The sequence below is a fragment of the Tribolium madens genome, unplaced genomic scaffold, assembly GCF_015345945.1.
Source record: "Tribolium madens isolate multiple individuals breed KSU strain unplaced genomic scaffold, Tmad_KSU_1.1 Scaffold_3;HRSCAF=73;Tcas5.2_LG2, whole genome shotgun sequence".
Taxonomy (NCBI): Eukaryota; Metazoa; Arthropoda; class Insecta; order Coleoptera; family Tenebrionidae; genus Tribolium; species Tribolium madens.
In genome coordinates, this window is record NW_025401006.1 from 1,532,494 (window position 1) to 1,551,311 (window position 18,818).

Below are 18,818 nucleotides of genomic sequence, written 5' to 3' on the forward strand. Positions count from 1 at the left end.
CTTCTTGCAGCAATCCTAAGATTTATAGCATCTAATGGACCAATTAGTGAAGATTTCCTCCTTCAGCTTTTGTTCCAATCAATTACAGCAATATTTGATGCTGTAACTTATGGTCATTGCGTAAGTCCAGTCTGAACCTAGACCAACTAAATTTAGCTTGCCATATAACAATAAACTTGCTAACACCCCAGCTTTGCACTTTCGGTTTTGAGCGATGAAATTCGCTCTAACCTCAGAGAGCAAAAACAAGAGACATATTTTAATAAAGTTGCTGCATTGACGGTAGCGCGGATTAAAATAGAAGCGACCAGTCACGAAATAGAATTTTGGCACATTTTCCCGGGACTCCTTTCAGTCAGTGTTGAAACTTTCCCGAATCATGAGCGGCCCCTTCAAAAGAAGACCGTCTCTTAAAGCCCTACCTAACGTAGGGTTTGTCAAATCTGACATATTACAAAGGAGACAGTCTTCAATCACCCTTAAACCTGTGACTGTAAACCAACAAGAGGTACCCTGGGACGTCTTGGACAGATGTTTACTTCCAGTTGTTTTTTGTCATGCCGCCGCCATCATCGTCAGCACTGTACTCAATGCCCTGCACTTGTCGCAAGTCTCAACACTCACCCTATTTATTTTTTTCACCATCACTACCATTGCTGCAGTACTCTTCTATCACAACCTTAAGGTAAAAACGAAAAACATAGAGAAACGCAATATAAAATATTGACGTTGGCTTAAATTAAAATCAATTTTTGTTTATTTATAGCGCTTTCCTAACATCAAACATAAAATTAGCCAGTTTTTGCTTTCCTAATATTGACTTCCGTTTGATGTCCATTAATTTTAGTAAAACAACAGTTCCTCTCGACAGCACTACTAGAAAAGAATTTGAATCAAGAAAAAGCACTCAGTGATTTAATTTTTACCTATAATTTTGTCAAGCTAAATAAATCCTTCAAAAATGACATATGCATATTTAACACTATTTATAACATCGGCTGGAGTCACAAAATTGTTATTTATGTCTATGTCATTCAGAAAATGTGTGCACTTTTTCATCTCAACACTATTACTACTCTTCATTCATTATATCAGTTATTATAAATACATACCTATTAAGACCGACGGTTAAATACATTTTTACAGGAAAATCACAAAAAAAAGCAATTTGTAATCATCTTTTGCAATTCAACTAATCGCAAATTAAAATATCTTGCGAACATTCTTTCAATTGCATTATAATAGCTGTGTATATGCAGTATTTGTTCAGACTGTATTTGAACTTCTAAACAATTTATATTTTCCTTTACTTTATTAGCCTAAAATTCGTAACAAAAATGTGCGTTGTCAATTATCATTTATACAGCGCGATAAAAAAGTCTTTCTATCAATTAGGCGTACTAATTGGGCACGTATGTCGTATAGTAGTTCGTATGTCAGCTTGATGTCAAAAAATTATTTTATAAAAATTAAAGTATTGATCTAAGCAAATTGAACTAGTCTATGAAACGTCTTAATAATGGGATGTTGTTGGCGTTTATTCATACAAATCGTTCACCGGTTTCCTGTCATAATAAATTTACATAAAAATTATTTTGACATTTCGTATTTGTCATCGCGACTTTTAAAATTCTACAGACACACGTTTTAAATTTCTGAGCTTGCTTGATAGACAGATTTTTTGTTCGCACTGTAGAAAAAGAATCAATTATTCAATGTGAAATAAAATTTCACTTGTAAAACCGCCCATTGTTCAAAAACACAACACTGTTTTAACATTTTTTTCTTCAAGCAATAATGCGGCACTTCAATACGAAAATTAGAATCTAAATATACCTATGTTAAAATTTTAGTGTAAAGCATGTAATTAAAACAAATTATAAAACTATTCTAATGAACCAGAAAAATCTTTATAGGTAATGGTTTAATTTTTTTGTTAAAGTGTATTTTACGAAAACAGTAAAGTAGGAAGTGCGTGATTGCTACGGAATATTTACTTTTTGTCTCACTTTTGAGATGTGAGAAGAAAATAAATAATTTAAACAAAATTATGATTAAATTGGCTTTATCTTGCTCACTATAAAACATTGAAATATACTTATTGAAAATTTTTAAGCATAAAAATAAATTGTTCTCGATGTTTATAATAGAAAGTTATTTTTACTTCAACATTCCCACGAAAACAGAGCTTAGAAGTTACAAGTCGGTGCTGTGTAAAGTAATTTTAATAGGTAAGTGCTATAGAAAAAAGAACACCCAGTATTTGAATATATCATAATATTTTTTTGTATACTTTCTTTTACGGGTAAGATAAATAAACGATCAAAATTTGAAAAGATCCGTTCAATTAGAACTGGACAAAAATTAAAAATTGGTTGAGCCTTCATGGTTACGCACTAACGCACTTATTAACACATTTGAGCATAATCCGAATAAACTTCTTCTAATCCGAATAACTTCTTCTAAGGCACCTCATCTTATATTACCTGTTCTCAAATGCCGCTAAAGTCAATTTAAAGAAGCAGATAAAAAACACTTAAAAATGTACTGTATAATAATAATAATCGTGTGTTTACTGCAGTTGAAACAGTCTTCCATTGCTTATCGTGTTTTAAGAAGTAAAATGTTATAACACAAAAACCAATGAATTGATTTGGTTAAAAATTTAATTGTTTCTTGTCTCAGCTACAACAAATGTGTAAAAAAATTCTTGCTATTTATGTCTTTTTTCTATATCACTTAGTACTTACGAGTGTAACCCACAAAACTAGCCCTTGAGCCCCAAACAGAAAAAGCATTACAACAAAATCCTGCTCATCCAGTCAACAATATTGTATACTATTGTACTTACTTACAAAAATTATAACAAAATGGTTATGTCTATTTGTGGTCTTAGTAATTATAAAAAATTTAATTCTATAGAATACAGGCTGTCTGGAAAAAAACGTTGGCAGATTTCTAAAGGTGGTTCCCTACGTCAAAAAGTTCCTATAGACTTATCTTCGGAAATGCCTCCTCAAAGGGAATTAAAGCGATAACTCGACGATAACGTATGATCCGAAAGTTTTGGGATTTTTTTTTAGATGTTTATAACTTTTTAAAACTTGTTTATTTTTTAAACTAAATGTAATAACAATTGATAATATAAACAAGAATAAATAATCCATAATCAAATTACAGATAGTGGGCCATTATCTTCAATGACTCTCAATTTCCTTCTAATTTGCCCCATTCTCCTCTAGGAAAGAGCAGGATCGATTTCTCTAACCTTTAAAAAAGTTCGACGTCGCAATTTTTTCTCATTTCTGACTTCTTATCTCTTGTCGTACACTTTTCTGTGCAATATTGTCCAAAACTCTTCAATTGATCGAGCCTGAGGTACATGTACATTGGGAGGATTGTCTATTTTGGGTACAAAATTTATACTGTTTTGGTTAAGCCATTTTGTAGCTTCCCTACCATTGTGGAATGAAGGCAAATCAGACGAAAACATTACATCATCATTGACATAATGTATATTTAAAACTTCATTGAGTTTGGAAAGATATATTTGAATATAAATGCTCTTTGAAACAGCGAATCTTCGACCTAACTTTTGTTGTGAAATTTCAACTTTTTTCAATCATTCTTTGTTTCCTCAAAATTCTGGGTCAAGGACTTTTAGACACACGAGATAAACCCTCTTCACATTCTTTTATGTTCCGATAAATTGTAGTTACAGAAATATTTTGTTCTCTATAAATTGCAGCAATTTCACGTTTAGGTAGGTATTCGCGCAACTAGATTGTAAATGCTTTAACGAATATATAGCTTATAAGACATTTTCGAAAACCCGAATGAAACAACTAAACTGCCATAACAGCAAAAATCTGTTTATACACCATTTGGTATAGATAAATAAAAACCATCTAAAAAAATTCCCAAAACTTTAGGACCATACGTTATATAAAAAAACTAACTGCGTGGGTTGCTTTTAAGAATTATATAAGATCAATGCACTGTTAAGAAAAAAATCGTTTTCCTCGAAAACGGTGCGCCATATAAAAATAATACAAAATATTTCTTTGAAGAAAATTATCAATTCAAACAACTTCTTCCAAAGCAAAATTTTACGCCAGTGGCTTCGTCCCCCTAATTAAGGTACACAATTTTTAATATCGCCAATAAGATGCAGCCCCAAAAAATTACCCCAGATGCAAACTTTTGTAAATTTGTATCTACGGGTTGCGGAAATAAATAATCGAAAAAAAACGCCTTTTGTCCGCCGTCTTCAGGAACCTCTAACTCCCTCAGAAAGAATTTTCGAACATAGATCCACAAAAACTTTTTTCTTATTTTCATCTAGAGTATCTTCTTAAATATCATTCAACGTTTTTTCCGGACATTTTGTATATCAAGATTAAATAAATACAAAATTGAATCTTTTACTTTAAATACATCTGCATGTCTGCAGAGTAACATAAATAATAAAAACGGTAATAAAATTCCTAAAAAGTAATAATTAATAATTTTTAAGATTATACAACAAACAATAAAACATTTAATTAATAAAAATTCTTGAAGTTGATATTTTCTGGAATCTAAACGCAAATGTTAAGAAAATAAAACCGGATAAATGTCCATACAAAATTCTAAAATAAAAAATCCGTTTGCAGCATGTGTGTTAGTTTAGCTCACCCTAAACATTCTATGTGGGTGTTTGTATAAACGAAAAAATATGGGCACATTATTTCACCTTATTTTAATTTCAAAGTTCGCCCACGGCAAAAAAATGAAAATGTTTGAAGCGATACAATATCAAATGAAACACACAAAATTTAAACGAATTCAAATGAATTCAACTTTTTTAATAAATACAGGGTGACCCAGGACTGTGTATTCGGTCTATAATTATTACTAATAAAATTGTACTATAATTTTAGCTTTTTAATTTTAAACATTTTTATGTTTAACGCATAGCCACTTTACATTTGAAATTCACGTTTACGTAAAAGAAAATGAAGCAGAATTCATGTTCTTACGTAGCGTCACCATTTTGCATTTTACTTACTCGTGTATTGTTTATTCCTAAACTAGTCGTAAATATAGAATATATCTGAAAAAATTCAAAACTTGTCCCTGATTTTTCAGGTGACTGCAGCAGGAAAAGCAGTCCTGATAACCGGTTGTGATTCCCGCATCGGTAGCGCCCTCGCCCGACATTTGGACGAACAAGGATTTACCGTTTTCGCAGGATTTCAGAATGCTTCAGGCAATTCTATCGCTGAAGAACTGAAAGAGGAATGTTCAGGCAGATTGCATATTTTACAACTAGATGTCTCTTCGGAAACACAAATTCTAGCAGCTTCGTTATATGCCGTTGAACATTTGCCGGATGGGGCACCGGGGCTTTGGGCTGTAATTCATGCAGCTTCATGGGTGGCCCTTGGAGAAATCGAATGGATACCCCCACAGGTATTATACAGTTACAGTAGGTACAAATATCCGACATTATTACTAAATACTTTACGAAAAGAAAAACAAAATTTCAATTTAATAAAACGGTTAGAATCCACAACCTGGAAGAAATAAATATTTTTTTGGTGTCATCGACACTCCGAAACTGCATGGCAACAATGGATTTCAAATCGAACATTTACAAATTCATTTTTAAAGAAAACATGATATCGATAAAAACAATTTTTGATTGAACAGAGTTTTTACAATTTTGAGAACTTTTGTTTTTATTTTTAATGCTTAAACTTAAAGAAATCCGATAATTTCAAAAATATTGCCAGATTTTTTCTAGTCTAAAAATAAAATAAAATAATCTAAATTAATATTTCGATTCATGAAATAAAGGACGAAAGAAATAACTTTCTTTTCTTTCACAAATAACTAGTCTCATGACTTTGAACATGTTCTATATTTACAGTTTGTTTTATGTTGATTATATGTAGTGTTGTGTTATACAAGCCGTGTGTTGATAAATACGCCTGATTTCCTGAAATAAGTCTACATCATATGTGGTACATTATTGACTTTGGTTTTAATTAACTGTAATTAAGCGACAAATTAGTGAAATGGTCAATATGAAACGACTGTTATTTCTGCCTCATATTTTTAAACACATCAAAGCCCCAAATGTGTTTGTTAAATAACGAGGGTGCGTGTACATTGTAAATATGTTTTCATGTAACAATGTGCTTTATTTTAATCCATATCTACTAAATTTCATGATCTACCCCGTTTATTCAGTTTTGCAAATAGAACAGAACACTATGAAGTATTTTCATCTTAACATGTTTACTTTAACGCTAAGATAGACTGCTTAAATTATAAATCATGCTTTAGACATTAAAAAGTTGCCTTTAATTAAAGACAAGAACGCTGAAAAAGTAAAAAATATGAATAAATATTTGTGCCAAACGCAAATTGACTAGAGATTAACATTTTTTACCCACACCCATAATCTAACACATCTGAAACATAATTTTGACCTTTATGTAATGATTTCTTGGCAGTAGAAATGCGGAGGAAGATAAAAATGAATTTAGAAATCATTGCACGAAAACATGTTTATATTGTGATTTCGAGGAGCTTTTGATTAGCCAGAGAAAGAAAATTTTCAATTTAATAAACAAATTTTCGACAAATTTAAAGTTCCAAAAACAAAAAGGTTAACTAACTTTGCTCCATTATAATTAGTTCGATTCACTTGCTTGGAAAATTTAACGATTACAAATGATTCCTGCAACTGAAAATACGAACCGAAGTTCAAATGCAAAAAGTTTTCGAGAACCTTCCCTCAAAGTATTTTCATTCAATATTTTCTGTACCTACTGTTTATCAGACTTGGTTGCACGAAATGTCGTAAATTTTCCGTCGTTCTCAAAACTTCCCGCATTGAAGCGAGATTACACAAATCCGATGTTTTCACAACGTGTGGGTTATATTCTCCAGATAATAACAGGTATAAATGGTTAATCTGACAAGACGAGTCTGGTTTTGATATATGTATGTGTAATTAAAGCAGCGACAAATTACATGACAAACCACCGCCGCTAAATGTCCTTTGAGCAAAAGCAATCGTAATAAAATATATATTTTCGTTTATTTTATAAATACTTACCGGTGCGGAACTCATTTCAATACTGAGCAGACATAAAAAATCTTGAAAGATCGTACTTTTTGTTTTCATTTGCGTAGCAGAAATAAACTCACCTGTCGAGTTCTTATTATCCTGATACCTTTGTGGTATTCATACGAAATAATTTAAAAAAAGGAAAAACCGTAAGCTTTGAGACGAAACCTTTCCCAAATTTTTCATTGAATCGAATACCTTTATAAATATCATTCGGCAACATTATGTTGTTGAAAGCTAAGCCATACTTCCCTTATTTTCAGTTCAGAATCCTCTTGACGCGTATCGAGTCTTTTCACTGACAGCTTTTTATTTTATTAGTATTTTTCAATACATTAAATTAAAAAAAAACTTAATATACTGTACAACTAGTTTTTGAATAGGTTAACTTAGGTTAAGAACCAAAAACTATTTTTATTTCTTTACGTTTGAACAGCTCAGTAAAAACTTTCTATAGTGTCGACATTTAAAGTTCTTTCTATAATTAGAAAAAACTTTAAATGGCAATGTTCTCCCAGGCGGCAGTAATTGAAACATCTAGTTATGCAAACGTGAAATTACTTTTATAAATAAAAGAAAGGAGAAATTCCTCAGATATTTAAAAGGTTTTGTAGACAAATACAGTGTTTTTCTTAGTACACATTGTGAAAAATTACAACTACTTACATATTCTACATCAAAAAATAATACTAATAAAAAATAAAAACATCCAGTGTCGAAAAATATAAGCGCTTTTATTGGTTTGAAAAATACTCACTCACTTTATCACCCGTAATGAAGCTTTATAGAACTATCGCTTATTTAACAAATTAGCGTTATTTTTTTAATATGTAGAATATGCGGTTGCAATTTTTCGCAATATTTAAAAAACACCCTGTAACGGATGTCTATTTTTTGTTGGCATTAAAGCTTTCCATAAAGGTTAGAGTGTAAATAAACCATTGTATTGAAAGTTATTAATTGACATTTAACACCTCGTTGGGCGAATTAAAAATTGTGGTCCGTTCACAACCATGGGTGCCGACATTTCATATTTTCAATAGATGCATAAACAAAAAATTAATTACTTGACTTGAGAACAATTACGCAAAAAACACGATTTCTTCTTCCCTATGTTTGCTGAATTTATTGTATTTAATATTGAGAAAATTTAAAAACAATATATTTTTTTGTATATTAAGTACCTACAAAAGAAAAAAATCAATAAATAACATATGTACTAAAAAGTGCGAAGAACGTAGTACATGTTCAAAGTTGAAAAATGCTTCAAGTTGTTGAGTTTTGAAAAATAATACACACAAAATTACTTTTTTTAAAAATTTGTATGAATGTTCGTAAATCTAGTGTTGAATACAGCTTGGAGGGTATCTACTTTTTATTAAGGCAATTAATTTGAGATGAGTTAAATTAAGATATGCAAGAGTTAAATCAATGGTCTCAAAAATTTGTCAGTATTGGTTTTCGATTTTTTACATTTTCAAATACATATATCAATTTTTTTTTTAATTTATTTGAATATTTTTTTTTTAATTTAACATACAAAATTCTTTTGTAAAACTTTGATCAATCGGTCCGAGAAAACAGTTGGGCTATAAAAAACCTAATGACATATTTAATATCCCCATCAATATTCGTGAATACGCGGTAGATTTACTACAACAACAGAAAAAGTTACTTTTTGTTCTTTTCTTTAAGTCAATGTTGCAAGTAAAAAAAATCAAAAAATCGTAAAAACAGCTTGTAGAAAATTTATTCCAGTTTTTGAAACTGTCCTTACATTGTCTGTGCGGTAATTAGTTACTGAGATATCGATAATCAAAGACAAAAAGATCCTTTTTCATTAAAAGTCAAATATCTCAGCGACAAGTCGACATAGAGAACATAAAATAGTATATTAAAGTACAAGTTGCAGAAGGTATCTATTCAAGCACAAATTTGAAATTCCGAAACGAGCCGCGAAGCGGCGAGTTGAGGAACAAATGAGTACTTGAAGAACCTTCTGCAACAAGTGCTTTATACTATTTTTCTATTTCACCGCTTTATGTCATTTTATAAATTAAAAAACGAAAATTATTTTTTTTTCTAGGGAATTTTGCGACGGTTGGCGACATTTATGTGTGGAATAATTTCAGGCGGCTGTAAAAAATAAAAATAATTCTTATTTTCACATTTGAAAATGAATTGTGAAGAAAGTCCGTCACTAAAATTAAATTACCGCGAACGACTTATTCCAGCACGCAAATGACGTCATTTGGGTGCTGGAATAGACTTATTCTAACACCGAAATAGAAAAAAATAATTAAGTACATAAATTAAAGCAAATGAACAAGCTATCCGACTCATGCATTGATTTAATTAATAACAATTTCCCAAAGTCCGTGAACCGAAAAAGAGAATAAAAAAATACATTCTTTTTCTCGCTATTTCTTAGGATTACGTAATAACCGTAGCTCAGAAAATTTTTTGCCAAAAAATTTCAAAACAAGAAACTTGAAGCTTTAAAGTGAATTTTTAAATCTACGAGTAAATACGACCATTTTTTTTATTTATGTAAAATATTTTGTCGTTTTGAAGCTTTTGAGATAATAAGAATTTTTTTTCAAGGAGTTTTTCAAAAAAGAGCTTAATTTTGAATTAATTTGAAAAATGGAAAAACAAAATAGAATAACAAACCATGAATTTGATCTATTTTCTCGAAGGAGAAAATTGAAAAATTAAAAATTTGACATAAAAAGTGTTTTAAAGAATGCAACGTTACTAAAAAAAGATTAGAATAAATACGAAATTCCAAATATTATTAAAAGTTATTACTATTATTTTTTACCTTAAGCAAGAGTACCTACATTATTTTCATTTTTCAATGGGTATACCCCGCATCCATTAAAAAAATTAAATGAGTGCATCCGCCCCGATGCGTTCATGTTCACAACACACTCATATCACCGCCAACTACGACGCCAAATTTAAATAAACACCCTTTACAAATAATAGTAATAATTAATAATATTTATTCTTCGACACTGTCAAAATTTACGGTTTTTCTCCCGTGTAAGGAAGTTTTGACAACTGTTTGGCATTTCTCAATACAAAACGTCAAATTATTTTTAACAGATTTAAAGCAAGTTTAAGCCTTGTTGACTCTAATTCGAAGAATAAAATGTTGTATTCCACTCGTTTGAGTGTAAATCGGACGCTTTATTCTACCTCGTGGTTTAAAAATCCACTCTGTCAAATAAAGAGTCCGATTTCAATCTCGTCGAATAAATAACTATTAATACTTTTTACGTTAAAATAAAAAATGAGTTTTTTGCTTTTACAAGTTTTATTTTATTGTTTCATTCACTCGTATTTTTTTAATTTCAACGTCAATTGTAGGTAATTATTGCGATTCCTAATTATCAATTAAATATTTCCACTACATTTCCATCGAAATCAATTGACGCTAAACATACGCTTAGAAGCTCTATTTATAACTGTGTTTTGAACAAACACCTCCATAAACCACTCTAGACTGACTTCATCAATATAAACTGCAACAAAGTTTTCATAATTTACTGACCACATTTTTTGTTAGGTCATCCGTAAAGCCGCCGAAATTAACCTCTTGGGTCCCACACGAGTGACCCAAATAATGGTGCCTCTCGTCCGTCGTGCTCGAGGACGCATAGTAATGATAACATCCGGCCTCTGTAAAGTAGCATCTCCTGTCCGAGGAATCCACTGCGGACTATTAGCCGCTGTCGAGGCCCAAGCGGAATGTTTGCGGAAGGAACTGAGAAGCCGTGGCGTCGATGTGGTCGTCGTAGCACCTGGAGAATTCACTGCAGGCAACTCTTGGTTATCAGATCAAGTTATTTTGGAACAAGCGAGGGATATGTGGGGGCAACTGTGCCAAGAGCAAAGGATCGAATACGGGAAGGATTACTTCGAAACTGCGGTCAGGAGTTTGGAAACGAAATACACCAAATGTCAGGTTAGCTATGGCCAATTAGTTGCGACAAGAGAGAATTAAATCCCTGAGTTCTATCGGACTAAAGTGTCAAAAATTTTAACATGAGAGTGGGATGCATTACGTGATAGAATTACCTCGATATTTGAAGTATTGAAAATAAAGATCTAATTATTGCCAAAAACTATTTATTACAATTAGTATCGCTATTGCTAACCAGTGTGCAGTCATTACTTTTAATTACCGACAAAGCCAGTGAAAGCTCTAATAATTATTATTAATGCATCTAACTGAACCACCAGAATAAAACATTTAAAATATGCTGGAAAAACACTTTTAAGAAACTGGACTGGAATGATTCTCTTGGTTGATATAAAAATATTGTTGTTTAATAAAACAAACTATTGAAAAATTTCAGCTCCAAGCTACAACTCACACTTTTAGGAAAAAAAACAAGAACTGTTTGCTATAGTTGAATTTTCTCATTTTTATTGATCGACACAATTTGATACACGCTTTTAGAATTTATGTACACACGAGCTTCTCGGTGTATCTTATTTCTTATCGATAAATGCAAAAATAAATGTTTATTTTAAAAATTATTCTAATGTCGCGGTTTATTAGCCCAATCCACATTGTATTTATTATAACTCATAATTTATTTCTTGTTGTCAACATAAATAATATGATTTTTTTCTAGTCGGCTTTTTATTTTTATTTAGGTAGCAGTTTATTATTTAATTTATAAAAAAAATACTGTAGGTATTAAATTATTTTAAAATCTATTTTACGAAAAGTTTCTGTATAAATAATAGGTTTATTTATGCTTCCCTATAGAAACAACACTTTGAATTTCATAATGTATGTCTCATGTAGCATATCTAAAGTAAAATTTATCGTATTTAATGCAATACCACCACACGTAGAATTTTCGTTAAACGACAAAATAAAGCGTATTATTTTACAATAATGCAATTTTAAACACAGAGTTTGCATTAATTCCATTTCACGTTCTAAATGAATTAAAACGCTAGCATATAGGTATGTAAAAACTAATAACTAAGGGATGACGAAAATTACAAAACACAGCACAATTTTGATTAACAATTCCACGCATATAGAAGTAAAAAATTGGTTAAATTATTTAAAATAAAATATTAGTATAAACCTAAAAAGAAAAATCTCTTAAAACTTCCAAGAATAAAACTATGTAATTAAATTCTCCTATTAAAAAATGTTCTACTCTTATGAAAACCATAAAATACTACTTGTAGCGACTCTTGTTGAGAATTTTAATACTCGTTGTAGTCTGTCATTCATTATAAAATATTTTGCCAAATGATTTAAATACTTAGTATTAGAATATTTGTTCTAAATATATTATACGCATCGCAGAATAGTATATTCTGTAACAAGTTTGTCGCACGAGTCTGAGGCAAGTGAGACGGTTCGATGAGTGCGATATATCATTCTAAACAAGGTCCAGACTATACTTTTTCTACGACTAAAATCACAGACTGAAATTTAGAAATCTTAGTCACTGTCATCATGTTTGACCATTCCTACAGTGTGAGAATATTATTCTTGCAAAGTGTTACAGAATATAAGTGTTCTGTAAATAAAAATCAACCAAGAAGATTCTACAATAGTCGTAGAAAAAACTAGTTAAAATTTGGGACCTTGTGATGACATTACTAGTCGAGTCGATAATTAATTGAATTTTAAACTGACCAAAATATTGGTTTTATTAAAGTTTTTAGACATTTCTAAAAAAAAAATATACACTGCCCCAAACTGCTAATATCAATTTGAAAGAATTGTTAAATCTTTTACTGTGACTTTTAAGAAAAGTAAAAATAAAATTAAAAATAAAATACCAACATATTATGTAGTGTGTCCACGGATAAGTAAAATGACTTTTGTAAAAAATAAAAAAAAATATTAGAATTTTAATTTTTTGTGGTTCAGCTCTGCTTGGTTAAAGAATAACATAATTTTAGTTTTGATAAATCAAGTACAAGTATGCCTTGGAAACTTTCAAAAAACTTATTTTTCTACCTCTTATGTACCAAATAGGTAATACATAAAATTATTCTTGTTACATAAAAAAATGAAAAATCAAAGTTGCAACTTGCGGCTATGGGCGATGATTTTAAAATTTGATATATGGGTCTAGATGGTAATTCTAAACAATTTTTCTAAATAAATTTTTAACGTATACAACTCTTCTTAATAATTTTTTGTCGTATTTGCCACATAGAAAACACTTTACTCTACAAAAAAATAGCTTTTTTGAAAATTTCCAAAGTATACATAATTATGTTAGAAATTAGTCTTTAACCCAAGCAGGGCTAAACCCCAAAAAATTAAAATTGAAATCTTTTTTTTTTCCTTTACAAGAGTCGTTTCACCTATCCGAGACATACTGTATATAAAAAGTCCAATTTCATCAGTTCGTAGATATTGGATTTTCATGTGAATTGGATTTTGATATCAAAAACTACGAACACGAACCAAACCAACTACACGTTTACTAGCTGGAAGATCGAAAATACATTTTTCAACACTTTATATCTTCTGTATTTATGTTATAAATTTTTCGTCAATATGTAATTCTACGGTGATCATATCTGCTGTTATCGTTAACGAGAAGTCAGAAATTTGTACTACAAAAATTGTAAATTGTGTTATACATAAGAATACTACCATATTTACGATTAGCAGCTAACAAAGTGACACATTTTAGTGACAAACACGAGTAAATGTGAAACATATACTCATAGTTGCCAACAAGTGTTTTATGGAGGTTCTAAGACATCCATTAAACTAAATATACATTTTGATGGTAGTAAATTTAACCGCAGGAAACATTACAATTAATGAAGCTGCAATATTGACAATTTCTCGATGAAACTAGAGAAAACAAAGAATTCCTGCATGAAACCATTACTCCCGAGCTGTCAGCCATCTCTTGAATAATAAGTATCCGTGCACCTGTTCGCATGCAAAACAACGTCGACAATTTGCAAACCTCTGGGAGTCATGAACTTCACCAGACTTCTCGACTCTAATGGATTTATGTAAAAATTTAACCATCATTGCCATCCCCCGGGAATAAAAACTACCCTTTTAAACAGAGTCCTGGCGTCTGGTGGCGTAAATAAAGAGTCGCATTTGCGGATGAAACTCTCATGATGTATTATGATTGATGTAGAGCTTATTCAATGTATGAAAGTGTTTATTTTACAAGATTTTTAATTTTTCAGGATGCCGATTTATCTCCAGTCCTTCGCGCCTTGACTGATTCAGTTATTCGCACGTTTCCTCTTACGAGATACACGCCGGTAACCCGAAAGGAAAAAATCCAAGCTTTCATCGCCGACCACTTTCCGAGCTCATTTTACGACATCATCTACTCTTAAATTTGAAGAAAAATCATCAAGAGTTTTATTTCATTTCATTTTTTTTTTTACTTTATGGGTGCCACATTTAGTTTTATTTTCTAGGTAGAATAGCAACTACAGTCTGCTGTTGTGATTGTTACGGCTAAATCCATCCATCTCGTGGGATTTGAACCATGGTGACATTAATGACTAGGACAGCGCTCTACATGAAATTCAGTGATTTTCCTGTAATCAATAAATAATTTATACCGACCCAAGTGGTTGTTTTTGCTTAAAATCTGCTTAAAACATGAAACAAATTACAAAGTTTAATGGCGTTTCGCGTTTGTGTAGGAAGATTCAGATTTAATTATTCAGAACATTGTTAGCATGGATGGCACTTGACATATGCTTGCGTCAGTAAATTTTGGTTGTCCTTGACGCCACATAAATACCTATTCATCAGAGAAGTAATTACCACAGGCCTGCCGTCACGAGATTAACTCACACTGAAAGTTTCTCCTAATCCAAAAACTTCACCAGCGGAATTGTTATTATCATCTTAATTATTTTACCCTTCTAACAGTTGCTTTGTACTACACAAAACTTTCTTAATTTATCAAACATGAACAACAATTAGAGAAATTATTTCAATGTCTTCCTATTGTAGGGTTCTCAATAACTGATATTATACACAAAGACGAATTCCTACCTTAATTTAGGTAAGCGTCGAATTCAAATCTGGATCAATGCTGATAACGAATTCATATTCTGAGCATGAATAGCTAATTTGGTTTTGTTTAATTCACACAAAAAGGGTAAGTGTAAATTTGTAAAGAATTAATTAAAGACTTGTAATCAAAGGTGCCTTATAAGAAATGCTCTTCATATAAATTAAATTCCAAATAGGCACTTTTGGAGAACTCAGAATAAAATTAGGTGTCAAGCTTCAGACGCAGGAAAAATTACTACACAAAGAATTTTTCTACATCTCAACATTGAAGTAAAGCTGCCCTTTGATATTTCTTAACTGTAGAAACGTAATAAAATTTTCTTTCATTAAAAATTGGGAACAAAAGGAATTTTCTGATATCTAGAACCGCCGCATTCACCAATTATTGTGATGTTGAGAATTTAATACAAACGTGAAAACTGTGCTAAAATGTTTTCAAAATATAACAAAATCTTTATAATGAAGATTAAAATTAATAATCCTACATAAAGCGGTCCTTGTATGTACAGTAGAGCCTTAAATAATATTTTCATTTAAATGTATAAAACAGAAATAAACGAACGCCGGTTTTTTATTACATCATTTTTTAATAAACAACAATAGTTGAAAAATATTTAATATTTTGTTTTCTAAGCTACAAAATAAATATGTAATTTTCTCAGAAAGTTGAGACTAATTACAATGTTGACAAAAACGGAGCAATTTCCCAGACACTAAATTTTCAGATATGCCTAACAGCTGTTGAGGATTTTCAAATACATTTCGTCCTGTTATTTATACCTTCAAATTACTAATCTTAAAAATTATTTATAAATACAGACTTATTTGCACAAAAAATTTTGCAAAGTTAAATGCTTATTTCTCCAAGAACTTTAACCTTGTTAAAACAAACTTAGAGAGTGGAACAAGATTTGAGCAAACGACTTCAGATAAAATCTCCGCTTTTGTTGCCGGAGCTTTAGTACATCATTTTCGCTCGTTAATAAACAACAAGATAATTTTTGCAACAAAAACAAAATCAGAAATTGTTGTTTTGTGAAAATTAAAATGAGGTTCTAATCTTGATGAAAAAAAAGTCTAATTGCACTAGTCTACAGTTCATTTACCCTAAAGTTTAAATGCCAAAGTTTTAGTCCCTTGGTAAATAATATAAATCTACTAATTCTAATATGACCGCAAACGTTTGACGTGTATTTAAAGTCAAAATGTTAAAAAAAATTAAGGAAATCTATCCATTTTTCCGTTGATTTTTTAGAAGCTGTTTCAGTGAAAATGACATTTAGTCTAATATGTGTTAGTGATTATTTTTAGTTTTAATAGTAGTTAATTTGTTTATTTGATGGAGTAATTTCACCTGTCTTTTTAAGAAGTAGACATTCAAAATAATAAAAAAACATGAAATGCATAAAATATTAAAACACCTTGATAACTTAATCGTCCTGATTAACGTTTGCAGTCGTGCATTCCTCTTCGTGAAAATTTAATTTTCCTAGCGCAAAGAAAATGAATATCAAGGATGCAGCGAAATAGAGCGCTTCTAATAATTCCTCAGCATCGAATTAACTATTTAATAAATCTCACGATCTTAAAAAATTGTTAACATTCATTTCCTCTACGGTAATGAAATTTGTATTAAACTTGAAAAATTGACTTTTTTAACAAAAGCTGTCGTTTAATAATTCCTGAAACAAATCAAATATTTACTACCGAGTCAGGTGTTTCCCATACTTACAAACCGATTACATTTTCTCTGACCTTTAAAAAAAAAACTGTTCCGGAAAAAATCCCGTATTTTTTCTCCCACAGCAATTTTATTTTATCCGCTGATATAAATTGAGTCTAAAAAAAAACATGCATTAGAGAATTCGTTTAACAAACTTTTCGTCTGTCTCATAGTAACGACACACAACTAGAAGAAAATTACTTTTATTACGTCAACCGACAAAAAGTTAATTCATCTGACAGTCATTGCATGGCGGTTATTTAATTTAATTAGTACGTTTGATTTTTTTCATACTCTTTGTGTACTAAAATTCCTAACAATATACAGACTACACGAAAAAAATAAATTGTTTCATATTGTTTGAACAAGGCAACAAAATGAGAAAAAATAAGCCTGTAACGATTGTTTTAATCCCTTTTTAATTTAGTATGGGTACTCCCTGCTGTTTTTTTTACGAACAAGAATTAATGAAAATGTAAAACTTTTCCTCTCTAAAAATATAACACGTACTTTATCTTCGTTTGTGTACTAATTACCAAATTTGTACAAATTGTACTTTAGTATTCAATTTAATCATGTTAGATGAATCCCGCAAGACTTGGTTAAATATTGCACATGACTATGTTAACATGGGATTGTTCGTTGTTGTGTCTGGAAGTTCTAGGAGGATCAGGACCGGAATGCGAAATTTAAATCATGAATTTAATGTTGCATTAATAAATCTAGTTCTTCAATGTCAAAGTGTTTTTGTACTCGTAGAATAGCCTTTTATAAAAATGCAAAGGCTTTTGATGTTAAGCTTTTAATTCTGTAAAAGCGTTGATTCGTTAAGATACAAAACGACAAACAATTTCTCGCCTGAAGAAGACACAATAAAGTATGAAAACGTCGCGACAATTTTTAACAAATATGTTATTCTGTACTAATTAACCAGGTCTTACAACATACAATCAAATCCATCAATCATTTCAAGGACGTAGAAAAATATTAAGAAACCAACGTTGGATTGGAATGGAAAGTTTTGAACTAAAAATAAATTTTTTGGTCCGCCGTCCAAAAACGTTCATTTTTCATTCATCAAAATTGTCCAGAAACAGCCCTGATGTATGTACACCCGGGGAAAAAACTATTCACCAGTCTAACTTTCTGCTCACACTGCGCTTTGTTGCAATAGTGTTTGAGACTAACTAGTTGGGGAGCAGATAATATGGTGAAAGACCCATATTTAGGAAGTTGGTCCGGACTCAGGGACCTGAAAATTTCTTTAATAAGTATAGATTATTATGGTGATTATAATAATTTGCAAAATGACACTAAGCAAATTTTAGAGGAAAAAATTCATGCCCATGAATTTCATTACTTTAACAAAATTTTTGTGATTTACTTACTTTCAATTTTATTAACAAATAGCTAGTTTCTTCCGTTTTTGATATTTATTTTTATTACTTCTAAACAAAGCAAAAACCCAAAGTGGTAAATGTAATGCCATAATAATAATAACTAATATTATACAGTATGTCCCCGGATTTTTTTATTTTACGCTAACACTACAAAAGAAAAACATTTTTTGCTTCACCTGAAACCAGTAAGTCTGTAATTTCAAAAGTCCCTTATTATCACTCAGTGGAAAGAAAATTTAATTTTTCTCTTGATTTTGAGCTTGTAATAACTAATAACACTATAGTCTACAAACAATACGATGTTTAAAATACCTTTAATCGAATTATTATTTTTATGTTAACTGACCTTTAATTAAAGAAAAATAATTTTTAAATTTTTCTATCACGTCACACTTTTTTTGTTACAGACGATAGTAGTTATATGCGGGCAATTAGTGCTAATGAGGTCATTAGCTAATGACCGCTACACTTTCTCTTTAATGACCGCTACACTTTGGCCGCTACAAT

The 18,818-nt window shown here is 30.6% G+C and overlaps 1 protein-coding gene across 1 annotated transcript; it reads left to right on the top strand.

Moving 5' to 3' along the window:
• Positions 1-346: 346 nt before the first annotated feature.
• Positions 347-14,728, top strand: LOC123007158 (D-beta-hydroxybutyrate dehydrogenase, mitochondrial). The gene is made up of 4 exons (XM_044402259.1): positions 347-685; positions 5,131-5,454; positions 10,698-11,096; positions 14,339-14,728. The coding sequence occupies exons 1-4, from the start codon at positions 380-382 to the stop codon at positions 14,492-14,494; spliced, it is 1,185 nt and encodes a 394-aa protein (XP_044258194.1). The 5' UTR covers positions 347-379; the 3' UTR covers positions 14,495-14,728.
• The last annotated feature ends 4,090 nt before the right edge of the window (positions 14,729-18,818 follow it).

Coding starts and splice junctions, on each gene's coding strand:
- LOC123007158 (XM_044402259.1), top strand. CDS start 380: ATGAGCGGCCCCTTCAAAAGAAGACCGTCTCTTAAAGCCCTACCTAAC. Junction 686..5,130: donor TCTTCTATCACAACCTTAAG/GTAAAAACGAAA, acceptor CTGATTTTTCAG/GTGACTGCAGCAGGAAAAGC. Junction 11,097..14,338: donor CGAAATACACCAAATGTCAG/GTTAGCTATGGC, acceptor TTAATTTTTCAG/GATGCCGATTTATCTCCAGT.